The 27,275-nt window shown below is 37.5% G+C and overlaps 1 protein-coding gene across 1 annotated transcript in view; it reads right to left on the bottom strand.

Moving 5' to 3' along the window:
• Nucleotides 1-27,023, bottom strand: part of DCN (decorin) — a 39,061-nt gene extending 12,038 nt beyond the window's left edge. The window contains exons 1-3 of the mRNA XM_010157157.1: nt 26,858-27,023; nt 22,588-22,820; nt 6,273-6,385 (exon numbers count right to left, since the gene is read on the bottom strand). Coding sequence (XP_010155459.1) covers nt 6,273-6,385; nt 22,588-22,792 — 318 coding nt within the window. The 5' untranslated portion in view covers nt 22,793-22,820; nt 26,858-27,023. The remainder of the gene's footprint in view (nt 1-6,272; nt 6,386-22,587; nt 22,821-26,857) is intronic.
• Between the last annotated feature and the right edge of the window lie 252 nt (nt 27,024-27,275).

Here is a 27,275-nt window from a genome sequence, read left to right as displayed (position 1 = left end):
GGAAGGAAAAAAAAATTCCAAGCTTTGTTTCAAAGATGGCTTATTTTTTATTGAAACACCTCTGGTATTAGTGTAGCCAGGGGGAAAAAAAAAAATCACTGTCCGACAGGAATAGATGCTGGCTTTGTTGAAGTCAGTGGGAGTCTAGCCATTTAGCTCCCTCTGGCCTGGTTTGTACCTCAAATATTTATTCCCAAAACAAAAAGGAGGATTCACAATTCAGGAAAATTTTAGAACACATGTTGGCAGGCTTTTGTCAAAATACACCCTGACAAACCACAGAGGGAGCATGTGGCAATTATGTAGGAACTAGCACAGGGTTCTTCTTGGGGTTGTCAAGACTTACAGGTTTTGACCTGTCTAAGGGTGAGGAGCAGGGTATTGTATTTTTCTTTAATGCCATTTAATTGTGTGGGAATCTCGGGGCATTGTTCTGAGAGGTTTTTATCCCTACCTCTGTTCTTCATTGTTTACAATAGTTAAAAGCTATTGCCAAAATCAGAAGTGAACTGTAAAATGACCCGCAAATCGTTATCATCCATGATACATCTGTTTTGCCAGCTGGGGATGGTGCTCTTACCTAACATCAAACCTTTACTGATGCATGCATCCTTCGGGGTTCAAACTGAAAAGTTAATCTGCTGACCCAATGGAATTTCTTTCATTTCCTGGGTTATGTATTAACTTATTACCTGTTTTTTATTACAGTTCTGCTATGAACAGTAATGCCTAAAGAATTGTAATCTCAGGAGTCAGGCATCCAAATAAAAATAACAATAAATTTTGTCCTTTTGGTTTGCCTTATGTTTTTACTTTTTAAGTCATAGTCATAACCTGGACATAGTCAAGATTTTCTGTCAAATTATTAGGAGTGAATGTACACTTAGGAAAAAAAAAGAAAAAAGCAACAAAAAAGAACACAAAAAAAAATAACTTGGCTTTCTTCTCTCATTGTGTTATACCAGGTGACAGAATTCTACAGAATGAATATTCATTTCAAAAATAATTAACAAAAACAAACAAACAAAAAAACCAAACCAAAAAAAAAAAAAAACATAAACATTGGTAAACTTGAAGGAACCAAGAGCTCCTGAACCCAAGGAGGTCTCTGAACAGAATACCAGGTGTTATATCTCCTGAAGGGCCCATGATCTACAGTTAAGGCAGGAAAAGGATAAAGGCATAAAAGCCCATGATGGTGCAATTGTTCTTTATTTGTTGTTACTTAAATTCCTTGTTAGGGTTTGGTAGTAACCCTACCAAACGTAGGATCAAGTGAACATAGCTAAGAAAGGCGAGGGAAAAGAGATGACATGGGAACAATAAGGAAGAGATGAATGAACTGTGAGGGGAGGAGATGGCAAGCATTGAAACAACAGCCTGTCAGTATAAACGAAAGATGACTGTGGAAAGCAGTTGGATCACATCCACAGTACCTTGTGGATTAACCCCGCAAAGCCAAAGGGCCTGCTGCAGATTTAGTTTGCATGGTGTTTGAGCTCTCACTGATACGTCTTGTGATGACCAGGGAGCACCTGGCTCAACATTTTCCTGCCCCAACAAAAAAGAATCCTAATGCTCCAGAGTTCTAGCAGATCTTTCAGTCCTGTCTACTGAGGCAAGAATTTTGGCCATTCTTTTTATTCCAGTGTACTAGTTTATTAGTGTATTCTATAGAATTTCCTTTCTCCCTTAGCTTATATGCTGACTCTCTCCAGAATTTTAAGAACTTTCTTTTGTTTTCTTCACACAAAAAGATCTTTATCCTATGCACGTGAAAGATATTTTGTATGGATGTGGTGTGTTGCACGCTGGTTTCAGTGGGAAATCTCATTGTATGTTAAGCGTAACGCAAAGGAGAGTCTGAGGAAATGACAAGTCTCTAAGGGAGTGCTGCATTTCAGAAATATAAACATTATTGTATCCCTCAGAATATTTATTAGAAACCTACAGCTGCACCAAGTGTAAAAAAAAAAAAAAATCAAAATATATCTCTCAGTCCTGTAAAGAATGTCTGCCACTGGTGATAGTGGGAATTGAGTTCAGAGGTAGAAAATGGACAGAGGTATCTGTATTTAGTTTTTTACAGTATGCCTGTGGTTACTGATTCTTCATTCCATGATTTGCAGAGGATTATGTTTACTCAACTCCTCTTTTAATTATGCCTGGGAAAAGGGAACTGAGGCTGTAATGAGTCATCAGAAGATTGTGTTCTTTCATGAATATTGTTTTTATGTTAGGAGCTTTTCTATATCCCTGGATGATGGTGTTATTTTCTTCAGTTATTCTGGGCTCTTGTCCTTTCATAGGGAGGCTTCTTTAGATTAAAAAAATAAAAGACTGCATGGAAGATTTCTAATGCACTGCATTATTTTTCCACTTGATATCATTACAAGGAGTGTTTCAGTTCATTTGCCCACACATTTAGTGTTGATAGTCCCTTGGTGTGGGTATTGTCATAACCTTAATTCCCAAGTTTAAATCTTGTGTCTCTTTCTTACAGGACTTTTCTTTTGGTATAAATACAACCGGTTTTAGCACCGTTGTATGCACAACCACAGTCAGCAGTGTTCAGCCAGCTTAAATTAAGCAACGTTACATTTGATTTCAGGTCAATAGTGCATTCATCTTATTTTGCTGTACTAACACTGTGCCACTGAAAAATTCCTGTTGGAAAAGCATACAGTCACTGGGCTGTTGTTTGTGCTGTTCTTATAGTGATCTAATACACAGTGGTTTCTTTTACCTCTTTTTCCAAGTGCAAGGTGTTATGCTGGTTTTCTTTGGCTTTGCCACACAGCATGCAACTCTGTGTGCTGTTTTTGTAGACTCCTCCTTCGCTCTGCATGAGAGCTTACTCATGTAGTATTTTGGATTCCTTATTGTGTCCATGGGGTCAAAGTACTGTATTCTATCCAGAAGTGTCAGTCTGCTTGGAAAATTCTGATGGTTTCATAGAAGATTTTTTTTCCTGGCTTTTCCAATAGTGCCTTTCAAATTGTTTTGACACAGGTCTAAATCATAAGCAAGTTTTATATGTAATATCAGGCAGTTTTCTGAAACCGCAAAACTCAGTCCTCAATCCTATGAAAAAACTCTTCAATTTTTACTCTATTCTCCAAATCATCTGATAAAAAATGTGTTTTATCTTTTATTTTTAAATAGTGTGAAGGATCACTGAGTTTTTATAGTACAACTTTAATAGTTTAGCCACTTTTTCCTGGATAAATATAAAACTATTAAAACATCAAGTGCACCAAAACTGTTGGCATTGGTGTTTTCTGGTAGGCATCTATTATCTGCAGATAAATATTCCCTTAGTTGCATCCTTTTCTAATTGTTTGCCATATTTCCACAGCTGCAAATTTTGACTGCTGTTTTACCTATTCAGGAGAATTTTCTGATACAAACAATATTTTTGTAGTACTAATTTCTCTTTCATTTCTATTTACATATATTGTGCACTCAGAGCATAAGCTGTTACATTTGTGCTGAAAGAGAAGCCACAGGGAAGTTACAGGTAGATCCTTTCTTTTCTCCTTATCTCATCTGGGTTTTGGTACAAGTTGAACTTCAGGTTCAACCCAACTTGTTCATGAAAATCTCTTCTAAAACTATGAAACTTATGGTTGGTTATATCTGTAGGAATTAGAAAGGAATTTTAAAGGAATATTTAAAAGGAATATACTGAATACTGTGCATTTTTTCCAAGATCTCTGAAAACTGGGATTTAAGGAATTGTTCCCTTAAGTGCTCACTTCATGCAAAAGGTTAACTGCAGTTGTTGATAATCTTAGATTTTGGAAGAATAACATTTATAGTTCATGTAAATATTCCTGGTTTTGTAGACTATAAGGAGATTTTGGAAAGTCTAAGAAGCCTAGAAACTTTTGAACATCAGACTGTCAAGTATAACCCTAACACCGCCATGTTTATCAGGAAATATGATTAAAAATCATATACATTATATATATATACACACATACATGTATCACACACAGCACACACACATCTCCTTAAAACAAATGTGACCATGGAGCTGTGTCAACAACAAAGCTTTTGGGTTATATTTATCTAAAAAGAATATTCCCCTTTCACTATGACTCTGAAGAATATTTTATTGCAAGATGGGGAATGGGAATCATCTCCAGATCTTACACAAGAAGCATGATGCCTGCTGAGCATAAAGATGGTGACTAGTTACATGAATGTACTGCATGATTAACCTATCATTTTGGGGAGAAGATGAGAGGATTACTTTTTGTTCCTGAGTAAATCCAGGAAAACTGTATTGTTTTGAAGGTATTTGTTCAAGCTTATGTTACTGTTGTCAATGTTATGTTCGATTTACACTACTCCCTAAGTATGTACTGGGTACTTTTGGGAGTAAGAAAAAAACCAAATCTCCTTCCTGAAGAGTTAGATATTTAATTCACTATTCACTCATATCTGCTGTAATAAAAAGAAAGAAAAAAAATCCATAGATATAACCTCAATGATATTACATAGTTCATAACAGCTTAACTCACAGCAGGATGTATAACAAAGACCTGAGCTGAGTGCCAAGAAGCCAGAAGTCACTAGGGGCAGTGCTTTTCATCTCTAATGCCATGCTCTAACTCATTTCTTGTAGTGTCATGATGAAAGATTATGAAATGATTAATTTCACTGAGAAGACTTTTCCCTTTTTCAACACCTTGAAAATGATTATCACTGAAAACACAAGACTTCTCTCCCAGGAGGAAGAAAACCAGAACAAGTGGGCAGGAATTAGGGTGTCAAATCTGTTCAGTAGCCAAGCAGAGGAATCGAAAAAAAAATTCTGGGACACAAGTCATATAATTCTAAAATCAAGTCTGATGAAATGTGATGCAGAAACACCTATCTCTATTTGTTGACTGCAGTGGTCATCTCTGTAACTAGCTCAGGTACACACACCTATGCTAAAATTAGATGACATGAACCTCACCATGGTTTACTCATGTAGCTCCCTCCATTATAGACAAACTGCCATTATGCATATTCCTAGAAGTTTTTTAAAACTTTTATTCTGATGTTATATTGAAAAAAATATAATAAGAGGGAATTTGGAAGCAATTAAGATAAATGTTTATAGGATTTTTTTTTTCCAAGTATGAGTGGCTGAATGCCTATTCTTGTTTGAAACAGTGCTTGTTTGGGTTATTTCAGTGGCATCAGGAATTGATAAAAAGTGGGAATTGTCTTCTTGGTTGTGAATGAAAACAACAGAATTGAAAAAGGCTGTGAAGATCCAGGAAAGCAAAGCCAAGTAGTTTATACTGGTTACAATCAAAAAGGATCAAATGGAATAATGCACATAATAAATTGAGTTGGTTAAAGGATAGAAAAATAATATTTTCAGAAATATGCCTGATTTGGGGTATTACTTTCAAATACAGAAAAGTAATAGTCTATTTCTGATGTGGAAAGAAAGAGATATTGAAACAGAATTGAGGTAAGACTATGAGGTATGAACCTTTAAGATGTTGATAAAAAGTATAGAAATAAGAGAGGAGGACCTCAGACAGAAACAAAAATTTGGAGGAAGGTACTTGTCTGCTGGAAACTTGGACAAGAAAAGTAGAACCAGAAAAAAAGGGCAGTCACAGAAACCAGGGAAGGAAAATATTTCAGCAAAGAGGAAAACACACAGCAGTGCTGGGAGAGACTGGTAGGTAAAGGCAGTTGAGGATGGAGTTTTTCTAGGAGACGGTTATTGCAAAAACACAATTTCATTGCAATGCAAGGGGAAGAAGATTGATTAGAAAAGATTCTTGAACTAAAATCAGTAGAGAAAAACTGCTTGTAAACATGGTACATACAAATCTTTGTGAGCTCAGAGGTGGGAGGGGACGGAGTACAGTAATAAGTGAGTGAGGTGGAGAAGTTGAGAGGGATGTTTCTTAAATAGAAATAGCCAAGTGACTGTGCCAAAGGGACTGAAAACATAAGTAAATAGGTGAGAGAACTCAGAGACTGAATGGAGAGGAGTCAGGTATGAAGGGAGTTTCTTTTCCTGCTTTTTTTTGATGAGAAACTTCTGTGGTATGAGAAGAGAGTTTTCACGAGAGGAATGGAAAAGGCAATAAACAAGCTGGGCTAGTTGATGAAGATCACAGTGTGTTTCATCAGTTTCCCTTAAAATCCTGAGTACCAGGCCAAAACCACCAAGTGTTTTTTTTGGGTTTTGTTTTTTGTTTTTTTGGTTTTTTTTTTTTTTTTGGCAAATGCTGGTTCATTCATACACTTACATGAAGATTCCTCAAGTTCTTGAAATCTCCATCTTTAATTTCAGTGATTTTGTTGTTCTGTAAGTCCAGCAGAGTTGTGTCGGGAGGAAGGTCTTTTGGCACTTTTTCCAGGCCTAGGGACAGTGAAAAGAATAAAGAACTGACTTTGAAAGAAACTTTAAACAGAGGTCAGTGCTTTTCTTAGCAGCATTTACCTTTCAGTAAACACCATTTCTAGAACTCATTTCCTGAAAAAGCTTATGAAGACTTATCTGAAAGTACTTCTGGCTCCAACTAGTCAAAGGGAGTTTTATTTTGCTATGTCAAATCAAAATTTATTCATGCACATCTTCATTATGCTGTTTTCTGAGAATATACCTAAGTTTTAGCTGGAAGCAAAGGATCGAGTTTGGTAAAATTATTTCTAACACACTTAATTCCACTGAATATTGTGAACAAAAATTGCTTTCAGAAAGTGGCATGGTATTTATTAATTTCAGTGTGTGTTAGTTTTTGTAGACAGAGAAGATTTCCTGCCATTTAAAAGGTATTAGGCTTTTTTGAAAGAAGTACGATAGGTAATTATAATAATTTCCAGAAAAAATACTGTTTGTTTGACAGCAACTCAATAACTTGCAGTAAAGTCCACCTTAAAAAAAAAAAAAAAAGCATCCACTTTTCTTTCATCTGAAACTATGTCCAAGATTTCTGGAGAACAAATCTTTTGGTTTCACTACAACTGCCAAAAGAACATCAGACAGTTTAAATTAAAGACTCTCTTTGGGACTATTTTCTGAATAGCTGATATGTAAGTCTGATGAAGTAATGGAAATGAAACTATTTAGTGTTAAATAACTCTTGCTTTACCCAGTTTTTCTTTCATACTGTGACTTGGAATAGACCAAATCTTTTATAGTCATTCTGATTTACCACAAAATTAAAATGTTCTTTCCTAAATAATCTGGGTTTTTCAGGGGGGTTCGGGGTTTATTGTTTGGGGTGTGTTTTTGTATTTTTTTTTTTAACAGAATGTGAAATGCTAAATGAATAGTTGGTAGGAAAAATTTATAGACACTAATAATGTCTCTATATGGGCATCTAACAGAAGTGGACTTCTCTGAACAGAATTATCTTTTTACCAGTAAAGTTTTTAAAAAATATTTCTAAAGCTATATTTGAACTCTACTGAGAAAGGTCTCTCTGCAAGTATCTCCAGTGTCTCCCCGGTATGATGGTGGACTGCATGATACTGTTCTCAGATAAAAGATATAGAGGTTGTGAAGTTTCCATCCTTGGAGATATTCAAAAGTTGACTGGACACAGCCCTAAACAACCTGACCTAGTTGACCTTGCTTTAGCAGGGGGTTGGATTAGATGATCTTAAGAGGTCATCTCCAAATTCAACAATTCTGTGATGTTTAATGTTCACCAAAAATGTGTTTTCACACCTGGAATGTAGGTTTCTCTATCAAAATCTAATGTTAAGTAAACCCCCTTCTCTTTCAATCCTTTTTAGAAAAGAAATATATATAGAGAGAGTAAAAAAATAGTTGGATCTTATTTGGAAGGATTATGGCAAACCATGAAAAGAAGTATATGTTTGATACTATATTTAATCTTTTTAACCTACATAAAGAGTACTATTCTATAGTTACTACTATAAACTTTACCATAAACCCTAGAGAGGCCACAGTGATGTGTACTGGAGCTTTTATCAACATGCTAAGAATTCACTACTGAGTTGTCCATATTCTTGAAAATATCTGCATGCAGATGAGGCCTCCCATCTGTCTCTTCATGCCTGGCCTGAATCTTCCAAAGTGTTGAGCATCTCACAGATCCCACTGGTGTCTGTTACTGATGTTTGGTGCTTAGCAAATTCTGGGAACAAGACTGATATTTTAGTTATCTAAATATGGGTGCAAGAGACCTAAACTTTTGAAAAGTGCTTACTTCTCTTAATTTTACTTTTGAATTGATAATATTAGTCTGTACATAACATATTCTTTTGTCCTACAATTACAGAATTTTGGTTTCTGAATTAAAACAAACAAACAAAAAATATCCTAGCCACTCTTTCAAATTTATTTTGCCACCCACAAGTTCTCTAACATTAGCTAAAAATCTATTAAAATATTTGGCTCTTTATTTATTAAAACTGAGTAAAATACAGATTAAACCAGCAGAGTTTTAATCACATCAGCATTCAGATTTTTTAAAAAGCACAATCATCCAGCCTGGAATGAACTACTAAAAGCTTCTATTTCACATAAACCAACAACAGCCAAAGCTAACATCTCATCCTGTTTACCTTTCTGATATTCAGTGCATGAATGTGTGATACAGCGTGAGATTCTTCATACAACCTTTCCTCATTCAGGCATGGACTTCATTTTTACTGAAAGCAGTAGCAAAACCCTCATTACTTTCAGAAGTTTAGGACTAGATTTCCAAATATATAAAAATGTGATACCATATAATTTGTATGTTGGTTGTCTTTGGACAGTTTCTGTCCTCAACAGACAGGAAAGAATGATGTCAGCAACTAAAAATTCTTTCCCAAAAAGCACTACTTTTTCAAGATCATAATTTTGTTATAAGAAGTTCTTACAGTCCAGCAGCTTTTATCACATTCTTCACATTAAATATATAAAAAAAAGTTAAATTATTCATATTCAAAGTGATATTACTCTGTTCTGTTTGTCAGCATATTTATATTAGTAGACTGGTATATGTAAAAAACTGCTTATGGCAGAAAGAAGGGCACATGAGAACTATACAGCTGTCCTTTATGTGATGCCCTTGGAAGAGGCTTTGTAAAAAAATCTTGGATTGCCACTAAAGGGATAACTTGCCAAAGACCAAACTCCAAACTAAATTTTTCAACTGTACATTTCAAGCTTCACATGTCAGCTTCTAAAAAGTCAAGTGTTATTCCTGAATAAGGTAGAACAGATAATTTCTGAGAGCATTGAAGTTAAACTTTAAATGTTTCATATTTCACCAATAAGACAAATTTAATAGTCAGATATCTATTCGTGAAAAGTGATTTGTAAAAGCTTCCCACCTTGTACTAAAAACAAACTAGGATGTACAATACAATTATTAGCTTTGAATGCAAAGAAAATAATATCCATTCTTTAAAGTGTTACACTTGTCTTATTACCTATCTCATGTATATTCTGTTATGCATTTCCTGCAGCTATTTTTAAAAATTTTTGGAAAACAGCTACAGAAATTATACTTTTTTCTTGAGTTTTCTGAGTTTGAAGAGCAAAGTACTAAGGAGTACAGGACACACCTTGAGTGCTGGAGAAACATTGCATTGTCATTAAGCAGTTTAGTACATCCTCCAGCTGAAAGCTACATCAACTGGACCTCTCCAGTGGAGGAAGAGTTTATAAAGGGGTGGACCTGGACACTGCCTTGTAAAATCAGCAGCTTAATAAATCAGGACTAAAGTGTGTTTGAGGTGTGGACTGGATCCAAGTGTTTCATCACTTGTCACATCTACATTCACCCGGAGAGCTATGCCTCAGTTTGCAAGTACAGTTCCCTATACAGGTAGATGTATGTCCAGATACATACATGTAGGAGTAACATTGGTGTACTGAAAACTAGTCCCTGTACTGGAGATTTCCTGCCTGGAGAACAAAACTTCAAACCTTTCAGGTCAGGACAGGTCAACAGACATCCAGTTCAGATGAATGGGAGAGCCTGAACTAAGATGGCAGTATTTGAATCAAATAGAGAAAATTGTAATCCCAATAGAAGCTGAAATGGATTTTGGCTCCTGGGATAGAATTGCTGTTTACCAGGAGGATTTTTTGATTCCTCTGTTGGGAGACTCAGAAGTTTAGAGACGAACTGTGGGCTGTCCTTACTACTCAGAACTGAGAATCTCAGGTGATGCCATATTCTTCTGAAGTTGTACAGTATGACTGCATGCCCACCTACAAAGGCTTTCCAGCGAAATTTATGCAACTGAAAGGGGAACTAGTGTTTGAAAATATCAATTGAGTCACCTCTCCATCATTTTAAAAACAGTTTACACAAGTATTCCAGCTGTTGGGTGTGATTTTTTTATACATTAATGCTTGCTTCTTAAAAAGCATATGAAAATCTCTCATAGTAGTCTGATTTTTTTATGTAAATAATCAGTGCTACACGGTTTGGTACTCAGTTCCCTGGAAATATTTCAGGTCCTTGGTTCCTAAGATTAACTTATAACTGATTAAAGATTCAGATTCTTATGCTTTTCCGACCGTATGTGAAACTGAAAATACACATCTCTGTCTTTATTTTAGTTGAATGAAACTAAAAGTCAGTTATTATTTAAGTTGGTACATACACAAAAAATTGACTTACAAATAAATAGAAGTGGTGCAGCTCTACCCTTCCAAAATTTTTGTTTACACTGAAATTAAGAACTGAAATATTTTGAACTATAAGGGATTAAATAAAACAATTCATTGATCCTTAGTCATAAAGACTGTTTTGATTTGCACTAAGATATTTCACTAAAATATGAGAAAACGTGATCTCCTTATGAAGCTGAGCAGCCATCAGTTCTTGCAGCACAGGTCAGAACAGTGTTATTCTCTGCAGATTTCTGTAAGTGGAAATTTTCTTCTGTTCTACATTATCAACCTGTCGCATTCAACTATTCCTACCTGTGTACTTACATGTGTGCAAAAATGCGCGCATATGAAAACACATAAAGAGCAGAATATGCCATAGAACCACAAAATGAAAAAAGTGTGAAAGTAAGCTTGAAATCTTTTCTTCCATTACTCAGGATCAGCTGCATTTTTATTATCCCTGGCAGAAGTTTTCCTAAATTTTTCTTGCACTAGTCGGTACACCACAGATTTTTGGAATAACAAACACAATGAAAGTGTATTCATCAAAATCCAGCAGAGCTGGATCATCAACAGATTTCATTTATGCAGAAAACAAGGGCCCACAATCACTTTTGGAAGCACTGAAAGGCTCATTTACAGTCACCTAGAAGATGTTTGGTGGGAAGACCTTAATAGGACCAGGAATCTCTCTTTAGTGGGAGGATGGAGAAGAAAGTTACATTGCAGAAATCAGGATTATCTCTGTGGCGTCCTATCTATGTGGAGTCTAGTTTTTTCTCATAATTTCTTAAGCAAATTACAGTGTTTAGCTGTTTAGTCATGATTGCCTCACCTACTAGAAAAGGAAAAAGGCTGATGGGTCTGGAAATTTTATGAGACCAGAAATTAGGCAGAGAAGAGCCAAGGCTGGCATACTTCAGCCCTTATCCAGTCCCTGAAGGGAACAGCAATCAGTGGCTAGCCATCTCCCCTAGCACTGCACCAGCCCAACAAGCATATGCTGCCATTTAGCCAGCCAAACAGGTGAAGGAGGTGTAGCAAGGATTTGGGAATAGTGAGGACTAAGGGACGTTAGAGGGTTTGGTATACAAGGCCTTATTACTTTTGAAGCTGAGGGAATAGCCTGCTCAGCTACAGGACCTGTGATCAAGCGGCTGTGGAATTAACCCGCAAAAGGAGAAGGGTGGCTTTTGGACCCTCCTTGTTATGAAGGGGTTTCAGTCCCCTGCTCCAATTTCTCAGAAGTGAGAGCCACAAGTTAGTCTGCAACTTGGCGTGGAGCCACGTTTCTGCTGAAGCCATACGGCTATGCAGAAAAGGAATGCGAGATTTATGGGGCCAGCGAGGGAGACTAAGCAAATGGGAGTCTGAGCCTGTAGCCCAGAGATGAGGACACTTCCCTGAGAATTGCATCCTTGCCACACTGAGAACACATAGTCAAAATAAAAAAAATGTGAATAAGTGCCAATTATAAACAACTCTAACAACGCAACAGGGCTTGTGGTTTGATTTTTTTTGTTTGTTTGTCTGTTTGGGGTATTTTGGGTTTTCTTCCTCCACCTATCGATTTTACAGCAAGCAGTGATAGGGCTTATTCCTCTGAATAAACCTTCCCTTCCCCAGCTGGAGAGAAGGGGCCAAAAGGCAGAGAGCCATCTGAACGCTGCAGCTCAGATACATGTGTTATTACATTGCAACACTCACGATTATTATCACAGGGGCCATAAAATGGGGCTCTTTTCAAGACTCCTTCAGTTTCCACAAACAGCTGCTGCCAGCTGAGGAATTTGGGCTGAGCTAGATGTAATTCCCAACCATGATCATCAGCGGCTTCTTTCCCGGCGGAGGCCACCTCTCCAGCAGCTGCCTGTGTATGCTCTGCATGCTCTCCCCTGCTCCCAGCTCAGCTCTGTGCATCCCACTGACCATCCCACTGACAGGCAGCAACCATCCCGGGAGTCAATGCCCTCAGTAATGTCTTGAGTGGACTCTGGGGCAAATGAGGCAAGTTTACAGGGTTAGGATACTTAGTCATGGAAAATAACAGGACTCAAGAACTGCTTTCTGGAAGGCTGGTGAGGAGCTTAACACAGCTTTGAATGCTTTCACTTGGAGAAGTTCACTGGTGATTTCCCAGGCTATGTGCTTCAGTATTTACTGGAAATTTTTTTCTCTATTGCGTGGGATTTGTAAATAGGGGTAATTTTATTATTTGCATCCTACCATCGATAAAATAAGAAACAATTGTGATTCTCTACAGAGAAGTATCTGCAGCCTCCTTCTCCCTCTCACTTTCAAAGTAAAAGCTTGTTCTCCACATCCCTTCACTTGCTATGAAATCACCAGTAATCTTTTTTCTTTTTTCTCAGAGGTATAAAAATCAGTGTCTGTTGGAATGCATGAGACTCTTCAAATACACCTTCTTAAATGTGACTCACAACCATTTTTCAGATGTTTTTTCTGTTCTTCAGTCTATAGTACTCATCTTCCATTAAGCTCCATTTTGGACTTATTTTTATCACAGATTATTATTTTTGTATACCTCTGAGCCTTCCCATAGGAAAGAACAAGAAAATTAACTCCATTCCCTGCTGAGGTGGCCTATCACAACAGTAGACCTACTGGCATGTTACTAAATTGGGTTTTTTTTCAAACATTTACAACATTGCTTCCCAGAACAGAGTGAGGAACATGGAAAAATAGAAACAAATTGATGCATTATGTTCAAATGCATCATTCTCCATTATGATAGTACTAATAACTATAAAGGCCTTAGCAAAAGTTTAAAAATGAATGCATTGCTTTAACTGTTCTTTTCCATTTCCACCCACTCTGTTTAGTGAACACATATTTCAAAGCATAACGGATATTGCAAGCTACATATGTTATGAATTATTTTTCAGTGCTAGTCACATTTTTGGTACAGATAGATTCAGTCTCCTGGCTCCAAAACCTAATACTTAAGAGTAATGTTATAGTCTTGAAACTAAAAGTCAAGCAACTTCTATTTCTGTGTTCTTTGTATCTGACTTTTAATTTCAATGGTCTGGAAGGTGTATGCCTTCTCAAGAAGCACTGAAGTATTTTAGAAAGGCAGAAAAATATTCTGAAATAATCACGAGACCAGGGATTAAGATACTCAGTAAAAAAAAAATCATCAAATATTATGAGTTTTCTAAGCTCCTAGAATTGCAAGCTTTACATTTCCCACTGTCATAGTTACAGACATAAAATATCCCATCAGAGAAAGGCAAATGTCCTGTGTGATTCATACAGCCTGACAGCACCATGCGTAATGGCTTCAATCAAAGTGGATGCAATACAGTTGTACTATGTATGAGTACTCAGGCATTAAGGTGAAACATTTATTTCTTTTGAGTATTTACAGTATTCAGAAGAGAGCATTTCAGTGACTCAGAAAAGTGAGCATTATCTAGCAAATTATATTTTGAATGATCCTTTGGAGTATAATAATTTGATGTTTGCTTGGTTTGCAGTTTAAGCAGCAGGCAACAGATGACAATTTAAGGATAGCTCCCTCAATCTTTACTTTGGGATTTACCAGAATTAGCACTAACATAACGTAGTACCCATAAAGAGTCATCTGGGGATTGGGGGTGGGAGGGGGGATCTTCTCTGGTTTCAAGTAAACTTATCCCTTCCTGTTCTGACCACATGGTCATTGCACAGCCCTAGTTTTATTCTGACCTGAGGGCAGAGATATGTTCCTGGTTATTTTGGATTCTTCTAAACATAACATGGCCATTTTTCATAAATGTTGTAGGATTGTTTTCAACCTACTTTCATGCAAGCAAACAATGGAAAGAGTTGCTGTGACTGTGTCTGGAGATAGCGAGTAACATTTAAATAAATGTTGGGAGAGAATTTCCTGACTGAGTCAGGGAGTCTGCAAACCTGTTAGTTCCCTCTTTCTACTAGATGATGGTGTATATATCCTTGTAAGTCTTAAACATTTTTGCTTTGTTACTTATGTATTTTATTAGTCATTTAGTGGTAGTGGTAAAGGATCAGTACAACCTTCCCAATTTGACGGTGAGGAAATCATAGCTGAAGACCTAATTGAATTTATGGAACAAAATAGCATCAGAGCTGAATGATAATACAGCTTTTGTCCTGTAAGGCTAACTCACATGCCTTTGCTCCTACAACACTTAAGTACAGATATTCAGCAAAGAGTTTGATTATTGCACCACTACAAACACTCTTCTTCCATGTCAGCCTAAAATATTAATTAATTGAGAGCCTGTTAATTTACTGAGGCCTACACTGGCACAGTAGAAGGGAAAACAGGCACTCCAGCACAGAAACAGAAGTCATCCTAGGCTTTCACATTTTTGATGGTGCAGCAGGTGCAGGCAGAAACTGGTTCTGGGATGACTGCTTTCACATTTCTGTTGTGCTGATGTATTACAGAACCAGACTGCAGCCTCATTTACACTTGCACATGTTTTAAATGCTGTAGAATTCCTATAAATAATCTGTCCATTTGGAGGTTTGCCATTAAATCCTTAAAGTTGTCATGAAATTAGGTGGGCAGAAAAAGCTTCTTGTTATCCCTGCTTTTTAGAATATATTTATAGCATTCCTTTTCTCATTGAAATTAAAACTGCCAGCATCCTTTCCTTAACAGGTTTTTGTAGCAATTCAAAGTACTCCATATGGATCCCAGGAAACAAATACAAAGCTGGTATGGGATGTTCTCTTGGGTGCCCTCTCACTTAAGAGCACACATGCAAAGAGCACACAAATTCTTTAAATACTGTTTTTCACCTTTTTAATTCCCTATTTACTGCCTAAGAAATTTGCAGTAGAGTTGCTCATATAGTAACTGCTAACAATAGGGTCATTTGTACAGAGCTGTTCAAGCCCTATAACTGATCCCATAAGTTGAAAACTACAATTCAATCCCCCAGCCCCTCCAAGAAAACCCATGCAGGCATGGTCCCTGGTCTTAAAGTCCCTTTGTGTCTGTGTTCACTGTTTCCATCTTTTTCCTTGCAGAGAAGCCAGTGAGCAAGTTCTACTCCATCTATCTACTTTGCTTTCATAGTGTAAAGGAAAATAATGCTCTGTGTGAATGAGCCTTTAAAAACAATAAAATCAAAGAGACTTAGAATTCCAGCAATTGTCAATATTGTTTATCAGGGCAGGCATGTAAACCCAGAGAAATAAGTTTTAAAAATAATTGCAATGAGGACAGATTGTTAACTTTAGGATAAGATACAAGTATATTTAGAACAATTTTTTTTTTTTTTTCTGTAACCTGATTATCTTCTTTTGTCCTACTTCCTTTTAATCACATGACAGGTAAGGACATGGGTAAAGCAAAATACAGACCAGCATGTCCCAAGTTGATAAGGAGGAGACTCTCAAATCTGGGTTAGAGAGAGATGTGTTGAAAACTCTGCTTAAAACTAGAATCTTTTCTAAATATCATAGAATCATAGAATGGTTAGCGTTGGAAGGGGCCTTAAAGATCATCTAGTTCCAACCCCCCTGCCATGGGCAGGGACACCTTCCACTAGACCAGGTTGCTCAAAGCCTCATCCAGCCTGGCCTTGAAGACAGCCAGGGATGGGGCATCCACGACATCTCTGGGCAACCTGTTCCAGTGCCTCACCACCCTCTCTGTGAAGAACTTCTTCCTGTGTCCTAATCTAAACCTCCCCACTTTCAATTTAAACCCGTTACCCCTTGTCCTGTCTCTACAGACCCTTATAAAAGTCCTATCCCAGCATCCTTGTAGGCCCCCTTCAGGTACTGGAAGGCTGCTAACTGGAGTCTGTGAGCAGTTTCCCTGAGTAGCTGGAGGTTAGTATTGGCAGTTCCTTGCTGTTATCATTGGTGGCTTCACATAGGACCTAAATTCCTAGGTCTCCTCCCTGTTGGCAGTGGGTTCTCAGGGAACATTGGGAAGGAGTCTTTGGACTCTTTAGGTCCTCCTAAGACCTGCCTGGGAAACTTTCACAGCTGACTAGCACAGGCTTTATGTTGTGAAAACATGGATAGATTTTAAATAGTTCTGTGTTTACCAAGTAATACACCTTATAAAGGTGTTAAGAACATAACACCTCTAGATGTCCATAACACTAGTTGGTGACAGCAGTGATTATGTAGTATGTTTTAAGCACTGTAATCACCTGTAATGACTTATAATAATAGACTCACATTTAACCAGCTATCTATTACCTATTTATTTGTGCACTGGGAAATTTTAGAAATTAAACCTTGTCACAGTGCAAACCAGAAAACAGTTACTTCTTGTAACACTTGGACTTGGCAGTCAGGATTTCTATTCCTGCCACTAGGCTTTCTTAAAAGGTATTTCCTAGTGTGAAGCAAGCAAATAAATTTAAACAAACAAACAAACAAAAACAAACCACACAGGGTTGGTAACTGTTACCCTAATAAACAGCTAATAAAGAAGCCATGCATTTAGAGTGGGTTAATTTTCACCTAGAATCATGTTTATCAGTTGGAACTGGTATATCAGCAATTCAGCTTGTGATGCAACAAAGCCTGTCTTTTACTTTTACACTGGCAAAAGCTAAGGAACTTTTGGTAATATAAAGCAGTCTACATGCAGACCAATATATTTTTTTTTTTGACAACATTTCAAGAATGTTTTCTAATAATTGGATTCTTGCACTAATCATTTTTCAGGATGTACTGAGCACAGGGCTTTAGTTCATGTTTTCTTTAACTTCTAAGGTATCCCAAAAAATCGTATGTAAGCATAATATATACAAAAATTTTAATAATCCATGGCAAATTTATTACAAAATAAAGCTGGTAAACCTACTTTATTTTTTCCATGCTTTAATTTTATCACACATAACTTCATTAATCTAAAAGGAAGTTGTATAGCCTCAAGTGGTCATTGAGGCCTTGTGTTGGCAGTTTAATTCTCCAAGAGTGAAGTATCCTTTCTGTCACTGACATCCCCCTTAGACAGAATGAACTGTCCCATGGAGTGGCTGCCTAACTCTCCCCATGGCTGTGAAAGGAACCCAGATGACTCTTAGGTAAACAACATCACCCGAGATCACTCCTATATTACAGTTAATACATACACTTAATATAGATCCTCCAATCTGATCTCCAACATGTTAGAGTATTACAATTCACTCCATTAGCATGTGGAACACCCAATGACTTGGATTCGATAGCGGCACAAGTTATGTTTGTCTGAAGAATGTTTTCCAAATAGGCATTTAGTCTACAGTTTTAAGGACATGGTGTTGTGAAGCAGAGGCTACTGTCAGTATAAGTGACAATGTGTTTTCCCATATTTCATGGTTCCATTTTTATTGATCATATTTTTGTTAAACAATCCAGTTCAATGAAGTCAGGACATTCCATGAGATTCTCAGCTTCTATTAAACATAAAAAGAATAAGTCCCTAGTTCTTAATATTAGAAGGAAACAATGCATAAAACATGGAATAACTTGTTCTAAAGACTCAGCATTTAAAATGTAAATTAAAAAAAACCCAAAAAACCCACATTTTTTATTTTAAAATTATTTGTTAATGTGTGCCCAATTAAGGATCCATGGTTTCTCTTATTACATCTTTAGAAACCTGTAAGATTTTGAGCCAAACATTTAACTTTAAAAATTATGGTTTTGAAAAGTTGGTAAACATTCAAATTATGGCAGGTATTCCAAAACTAAGTACACAATAGTAAGTAATCCTATCTGTTTTCTTGAACTCAGAAAATGACTGAGACTGATCACCAACAAGGTACATATTATTTTTCTTTAAAAAAAGATTTTATGTTGACAGCAAAGTTCAAATCAATATATATCCCAAAGGAGATAATTTCCTTTATAACGAGAAGTTCCCAAATGGAGTCTTGATCAGAAAATGGGTGTTCAGATGTTTCTGGAAGATTTTACACAACATGATAAATTCTATTTTTCAACAAATAAATTAGTTGTTTTCACATTACCATGGTTCAGGTGTTGAAGAGCCATTGATTAATACAGTTTAGACACTATGTGTTCAGATAAACTGCCTCATGCTACCGGATCCATGGAATAAGGCTTTACATATATGTGAGCTTTTCACCCACTCATCTCAAAACAGTTTTCAAACACACACTCCAACACCCTATTAAAGCTGAGCTTTAATATCCACTTTTTGCTGGTGGAGAAACCCAGTATTTCTGAGCTGTGAGTAAAATTCCAATGTAAGCAATAATAATGATTGAACACTTTTTACTGACAACCATCTCTCACACACCTTTTGGAGACCACAAAACTTCCATGATGCTCAAGGCAAGAGGTCTAGAGGGACCTCCCTACATCCTGTGAAGTCTCCAAGGAAGGCGATCTCATTGCATCCCGCAGAACACAAACACTGCTGACTTTGCAAGGGGCTGCCAGACTTATCTGAAGGTGAAAGAAAGCTCTGACCAGCACCTCCGAATGCGCGTATGGACTATTCTGCATCCGCTGCAGGGCTGAGTAATCACACATGCAGCCTCCTGCCTACCAGGACGCTTTAGGAGGAACCTTTCCTTGAGACTCCCTTTGGGAGGATTAGACTTTAGATGGAAGAAAGGTTAATCCTTCCTAGAGTTTTTATGAGGTATGCTTGCCTGGCCAACTGACTGAACATCTTCCCTGTATTTATGATTTTAAAACATGAAGAGCTGCCTCTGACCAGCCATATCAGCAACTACCCACCTAATAAGGAAGGTGTTTGCGATTTCTGTGGAAAGTCTGGCTATAACAGAGTAATGTCTTACACTGAGACATGATTAAAAAGTGAACCTGCAGCTCTTTTTTAGCAACAGGACGTAGATTTGGAAAAGGCAGCACCTTTATAAAGATACCATGTTAGCCTTCCTTGAGCCTGTTGCACAAAGGTAGTACACCGCATAGAAGGTAGACACATGGAGATCTGCTCTCGATCTGTCAATAACCGCAGCTCAGAGTGAATTATTTTTTGGAGTGTGAGAAGATGGCGTTTTCCTTCCTGCTAACTCAGCTCTTGGCTTGGAGGCAAAATAAGTTAATCGAGAGGTATGTGCTTAGGAATATGTGACCAAAGCTTAAAAGTACAAGAACACTAAAAAATTCAGCTGACAAGAGTGTAATTGGACCACTGGGCATTTTTTTCACTGTTTCTATTAAATTTGGAGTTTTTAATTATTATTCCCATCCAGAGCTCATGAGACAAGGGGCAAACCTGATCTCTGGACCCAGGATGTTATTTCTCCTGTGGTTTATTCACATGACTCTGCCAGATAGTTGGATTTTTCCTTATGAATCAGGAGTTTACAAATAGCAAATGTCTATTTGGTCACAAAAAGAAGCATGCTGAGAAAGATGAGACCTCTCCATAAGTAGCCCGCGTTAGGGTCCTCCAGCTGCCTTGTTCTGACAGGACCTCTGAGACCAGGGGCTCGTGGCTGCAAAGAGCCCTCCTTCCATGCCAGAGAGTGTGTGAAAGAAAGGATCCTGATCCAGATTGCAACTTTTCTTTGTGGGACTTAAATTAGTAAATTCTTAATATATTCCTGGGAGGAGTCTTGTTATGGCCTGCAGGTTTTCTTCAATTAGTGCCCATGGGACTAGATGACTAAATTTGATAATTTTGGAGGATGGAGGTAGCTAATTTTGTTAAGTCAGAAATGCCCGGAGCTAGGCAGGCCAGAAGCCATGGTTTACAGGGAGGTGGAACTGTCATTGCTGGTTTCATGGCTTCCGTGGGCACACTGCCTTCCTGATCACTGTGCCCCAAGCACTCTTCATCTCACAGCCCAGAAGCACTCTAAGTCACCCTGGCAGGACCTTCACAGTTTGCAACAAAATTTGGATCTCTTAGGGTCAGCTCCTGGCTTTCCCCATCAGTAGGTAAATCTGGCCTTGTCTGAGCCTGACTCACACAGAAACAGATTGAAGGCCAGAGGAGTGGAGAGCAAGGGGCAGATTTGCCTGCAAGCAGGCAGCATGCACAGCTGTCCTGTCCCTGCTTGTAGGGACAACCATTAACCTGCACCCTGGTGAGCATCCCATTTGGGCCATGACCCGTAAGGGGCTCTCGTAGCCATATGTGACAAGGATGGATGAAAGTGAATGCCAAGGCTGAAGAACGCTGAATTATTATTACTTCCTTGAACTTTGCCAGGGAAATATTATTTATTTTTCAAGGCTACACGTTTCAAGCCCAGGGAGATCTCTCTTTTTTTGTGTCCAGAGACTGGATGTTATCAGTCCAGACACTTCAAAAGCATAGTCTCTTCTTTGCAGAGTCTGCAGCATGTGAGTTTAAACCAAGCTCAAAACATATGCCTTATCACCCCTCTTGAAATTATCTGGGAAACATAGACCTGGGGATTTAATTGATGTATTTCTGGGTCTCCTTGACAGTATAAGACTTTATTAACCCAGAAGCAACTGTAGGCAGTGAACTGCAGTGCAACCCTTTGGAAACCATGTGTGTGTGAAGGAGAACTGAATGAACAGGGGAGCAGGAACAGCAACAAAGGGGCCTTGTGTGAATATCTCTACTTTTTTACCAAGAGAAAGCTCCTTACATTTTCCAGAATTGAAGCAGACAGGGAACAAGTTCTCAAAATAACTTAAATTCCATCAGCATTAACAACTGTAACAACAATAAAAGCTTAAGACTTTCATGGCATGTGGGGCAATCTCCTCCCCCTTCCTCACCCCATGTTTATTACTATCTGGTACCTAAATAGCAAAAAAAAAACCCAAAACCTCTTTCATCAGGGACATTACTGTGAAAGTTTTATGAATGCATGGGTAGGTTAGTCCATGTTAATTTGTGAGCTTGCTTGGCTTGCATAGTTCCTTGGGTCTTGGCCAAACATATCTGTTGCATAATTATGTGACTTGCTTTAATAAATTCATAGAGGTTTCTAGTTCTAGGTGTAACTAATGTTTTCCTACTCCCTTTCTCTAATAATATAACACCCACCACAATGAGACCCAGATCCTAATTTGTGGATCTGTGCTATGATTTACAGTAATTATCAAAGCAAATGCTATAACACAGGAAAATAGAAACGCTCAGTTATACATTTAAACAGCTGAGAAGAATATTTTAAAAAAATAAACTCCCTAAAATCATGAGAAGTAATTTTTCTGTCCACTGAATAAATTCCCTGATTTTCTTGTGAGCAAAACCAACTTTAATTGATTTTCTGCACTGCACACTGACTTAGATTGAATAATACTGGCTTAAACCAAAAACAGTCTCACCGAATTCAACTTCATTACTTAAGATTTCTGCATGGGAAAGTCAAATACAATGATGGCAGGCATGGCTTCACATCCTGCTGGTCTGACTGCTCAGACAAGCCCTTGTACGTGAGGGAGTAAGGGGAGATTGTGAGAAAGGTTCTCATGGTTTCAGCTTAAACAGTGTCTAAGAAAGATATTTAATAGGGAGTTCCAAAATGTGTTCATTGTTTTGGAGTGTTTCCAAGCTCTTTCCTCCAAAGAGCTGGTTATTCCATGCTCATGTATTCCTATGGAAATGAGATTATTTCTATGCTGAGGTACTAGACAGTGTGATTAAGGGTGTTGGAGCTTGGACCATGCAATTTAGAACCTTTTAAAATGTTTCCATCCCCACCTCTGAACTTAGCAAATTTATTTAACATACATTTGAAGGAATAGCCTTGAAAAGTTATTTTCTCTGTAACAGAAATCTATGGTCTGTCAAAGAACAAATGAAAGGCAGATAAACAAAATATAAATTAAAAAATGAAATGTTCTTTGGTCACAACAAATGTCTATATTGTCAGGGCTTTATGGCCTACTTCACATAGTACATTCTAGATAACAGTAATTGTAGCACATTTCTTTGCCAAAATCAGTTACGGAGTGGCAGTGTGTAGCAGCCTCACTATCTTAGCTGCAAACCCATGGCTAGGATGTAAGTATATACCCTACAAAGATACTCTTGGGCTTACCTAGGTCAGAGCACTGCACCACACGAAGATGGCACTGGCAGCGGAAGGGGCACACTGGTCCAAATCCAGATATGACAGGATCGTCTGTTGGAGGCATATCAGCCGACCCTTCATCCTCCAGCATAAAGTCAAAGAGGCCCTGCTGGTGGAACGGCTTGGCCAAGCATGCTGGCAGCAGTAGGACGAAGAGAAGAGCCAGCCTCATGGCTTAGTTCATCGACTCCGGGCAGAACCTAGGGATCAAAACAGGAGATCTATAACAAAAGTAGCATTTTCCCATAACTGCACCACAGTGCCTGCTGAAGGAGGTCCAGCATATCCACCAATTGCATAACTGTTCCTTTCAATAAATGAAAACTGAATGGTGAAAATAGGACAGTTATGTGATAGGAGTCTGGTAACTGGTGGGTTTTTTTTTTCTTTTTACAGAGCAGTTTAAAGGCAACAGTAAACACATCTGTTTGCATATTTAGAGTAATATTTATTAAGAACAGGCAGCACTGTCAACTTTGTTATGCAGAACAGTCAACACAATAAGCCACATTTTCCATGTGTCTGTTTTCTGCCAACGTAACAGTCTATTTGATTTCATTAGCATTTGTTTCACAGCAATGAGTTTGTCCCCTGGGGATGAACCTGAGGTTCCCAAACTCACTGTAACGCAGTATTTCATGTCTTAAGAAATATTTTTTGAAGTGCCAGTTTGCTGTGTGTTTTAAATTACAGCCTAGTAAAACTGACTGAGAAAGAGTAGGATCTAGTGACAGGGTGGAGAGAGGTGGGGGATCCTTACTTGTTTAAAACAGCTATACTTCTCTGCCAGTTTAAACAACACAATAAAATGGAATACAGTGTTGTGTTATATTGGATATTCTTGGCTTTCTTTCCAAATTTTTGGCTAGGAGATTTTATGATATAAACAATGCACCCTGGAAATCCTCTGCTTTGCACTGCATAAGTATTTGAATTGATGCTTGTAGTATTGTCAGCACACTTTCTAATGGGACTTCAGGGCCTCATTCTGCAGACTTTCACGCTCATGAGCAACTTTACGCAAGTATATATTCCCATAGATATTAATAAGAACTGCCTGACTACATGTTCTCATGACCTAGGCCTAAGTGCGTTTCAAAACAATGTACATTGTGATACCTATGTTGTTGTGTGCTAAATAGAAATTAAAAAACAGCTGTTTGCAGGTTTTGTATCAAGGCTGTATAGATCAGCTAATATTCTGGAAAATATTTTTTTTACTATTTATTTTATATAAGGAAGCTTATCTTTTACAAGATTTCATGGATCTAAAGATAACCCACAAAAAAAATATGAAGAAACCTGTTCTCAACTTGCCAAGTGACAGCAAGGCAAATGTCATTTATTTAGGAGCCTTTTCTTAAAAAGGATGGCATAGTCCTGAATAAAAATTTTGTTCTTTATAATAAAAGCAAAAATGTCCACTTGCTTCTTCAGGTCAACAAGTTCCTAAATGCCTTGTCTGGGTTCTAGCTGGGATAAACTTTTTTCTAGCAGAAGTTATCTAACAGTCAGGGGAGTGGTATGGCATTTCTTAGCTCAGTATTGACTAATGGAAGGATAAAAAACTGGGCAAGAGGCAGAGTAGGACTCTCTCCCCCTGTACATTGAGATATGAAACCTACCAGGTAGATGACTAACATGGGCAGCAGATGTTAGGTGAAAGCAGTATACTGAGGCCTCTCTTTCTAGTATACGACATCCAGGTACTCTAAGAGCAGTGGTTAGTATAAAAAAGTGAAATAAACAAAAAACACAGGCCTGGAATTAGATACAATCTATATTGTTCCTGGATTTGAATTCTCTTATGAATTTTTACTGACAGATGCCACTAATGCCATCCTGCAGAAAACTCTGGGGCTTGGATTTGAGGTTACCTTATAATACATGCTAGTGTTTTAAAATCATAGCTTACATTTCTGTCACCTACCTATCAGGAAGACAGATATCTAACATATTCAGATGTCCCAAAGAATTCAAAGTCACTTCAAATGGAATAAAAAAACATTTCTGTTGCTTCTTTAAGAGACACAGTTGGTTTCTTAGTTGGACCAGTAAGTGTTTTCTTTTCCTGGAGCAAACATATTACCTACTGCAAGCACTGAGGGGTTTCACAGACCCCAGTGTCAGCTGGAGGGTCAGAGCATTTTAGCATGCCCTGTTAGCCCAACTCAGTGCTGTACAAACTCGTGTCATGTAGCAGGGCCAGGATGTGGCCCCGTGTGGGCCATCCTCCTGTCCTCCCTCCTGCCCTGGCCCCCCACTGACACGGTCTGTGTCCCTTCCCCAGCAACACCCCCATGATGCACGCAAAGTACATGAGTAAGGATGTCACAGCAAAGTGGTGTTAATACACACTGGTGAGTTCTTATCCCAGTGTAATCTAAAACGACATTTTTTAAATAATCATTATTATGTATGAATTATTGTAAAATAACAATGCAATTTATTAATAGTCTGAAATGTGAAGAAAAATTTGCTAAATCATCACCATCGATCATAATAAGCTGTCTTGTTAAAATGATCAATAAAGTATTACCCCAGTACAAATTATTTTTCAGAATGTACATTAACATCAACAAAAATAGGGAGTGCTGCACAGCAACCCTGGCAGGGCACCGGCTATCAGTACTTTTTAAAGAGATTCTCCAGCATTTTTTATGTATTTTTAATTTTTTAAAAACACTTTAAAATATTTAAAATTGCTTGTATTCCCCCCAGGGTCCCTGCTGAAACACCATCCCTCTCAAAAATGCACTATCAGTATCTTGTCCTGGAGTTAAATTACTACCCCAAAAAAAAAAAAAAAATACCCAATGCAAAGCTACATTGGAAATGTCTTCACACTTTACTTCTTGTTCACATCAATATTGGTGACTTCACTTATCTCAGTTACACCCAGTAGTAGGCCTTTTCCTTTGCTCCCTGTTTTGTCAAATCTATTATAAAATAAGAGCTGTGCATAAAGGAAAACCATAGGACAACAAAGGGTATCAAGGATCTAATCTGAGGACACAACAAAGAAAATAGCAGTCACAAACTACATATTAATCAGGAAATAGGAATAGATATGTGTCTACATATCTTTATTCATATACATATTTGCACTGCAGACACACATATCTGTTCCTATTGTTTGCATGTGTAAATAAACACACAGACAAAAAATATATACAAAACTGTACTAGTAAGAAATATTTACACTTCACAAATAAAACAGAGAGGGAAAAAAATTCTGAATTCTTAAAGGTCTGTGACACAATATTTATGTCTGTAGGACATAACTGTTTAAACTTGCTTTAATTATATGTTTACAATGAGGAAGACTTTTCCACAAACAGAGGAAACTATACCATAGACTTGGCCACATTTCAGTTTAAAATACCACTGGCAATATGCTTCATCAGTTCACGTCACCACTGTACCGGTGGTCTTCTTGTCAGTTTACCTTAATACTGTTTTAAATATTAGTTCCCCTACTGTCAGAAATCTCCCAAAACGACACAAAAGACAAGTTAAACAATATGTGCAATTAAAAAAAAAAACAATCCCCTACATTATATGTGTTACTCGTTTTGTGTTAGAAGTGCAAACATAAGAGTTGGAAGTTTTAAAGAGATTAAAACTCTGTTAACAGGGGTTTCAACTCCCGGAATTTTATTTTCTACCATTTCATTCATAGAAACCTTCTTTAAATGTGAGTCCCTTGTTTGTACACTATAACACAGCACTTTCTAACACTACAATGGCATACAGTGAGCCCGTTTAACTACTATGTTTTTTTTTTTTTCATTTAAACTGAAACTATATTCATTACTGTTTGGAATATATAAAAAGAATCCGAATGAAAAAGAAATCACAGAGTGCAGTTTAAAACAGAAATGTAACTCACACATTTTTTACACTCACTGCATCACCGATTCTAAACACTGGATTGCAAACAGAGAGTATACTGCTGCAAAAGTTTACAGTAAGGAAGAAGAAAGGACTATAGCAGTGCTTATACAAATCAAAACAAGAGACAGAACAGTCAAATAAACAGTAGGAAATCTGCGCAGTCCTTGAGAATGCATTCTCATGTTCCCAAGAAACAAAAATGCTGGATACAAAACTTAACATTGCTAAACATTTAGTAGGATTTTCCTTGCTTCTCTTAAAATTCAACTAGTTCTTGCCGTAGACTCGCCTGAAGTTTTATTAGTGCAACATAGTTCAGGAGAATTACTGAAAACCGTACCTTTTAATCCAGGGATTTGCAACAGGAGCTCTCAAAGCTGAGATGTAATTAAACTAAATATTCAACCCAGGCAAAAGGCTTTGCAGGTGTGGAAAGGAGGAGGGGGTAAGTTCAGCTCAGTGACTGTCACTTGGTAGAAAACCCTCCTGCTTCTATTCCATAGCACAGTTAAAAAATAAGGTTTCTCTCAATGAACACAATCCAGGCTGACACCCACATTAGATCATATGGTAATGATATGTCTCCTGTATTGTAGCCAGAAACTTTATCAGCTCTTTTGCTTTCTTTTCCTCTTTTTTCTTTTTCATTTGCTTTATTTCTTTTTCATCTGTTTAGAATCCCAAACAACTTGTACACTGTAATTCATCTTACTTTTTTTATTTATGTCCCTAAAACTTATATTTAGGAAACTTTTCTT

Source organism: Eurypyga helias, unplaced genomic scaffold, assembly GCF_000690775.1.
Source record: "Eurypyga helias isolate BGI_N326 unplaced genomic scaffold, ASM69077v1 scaffold12280, whole genome shotgun sequence".
In the NCBI taxonomy this organism is placed as follows: domain Eukaryota; kingdom Metazoa; phylum Chordata; class Aves; order Eurypygiformes; family Eurypygidae; genus Eurypyga; species Eurypyga helias.
This window is presented reverse-complemented; position numbering and strand designations above follow the sequence as displayed.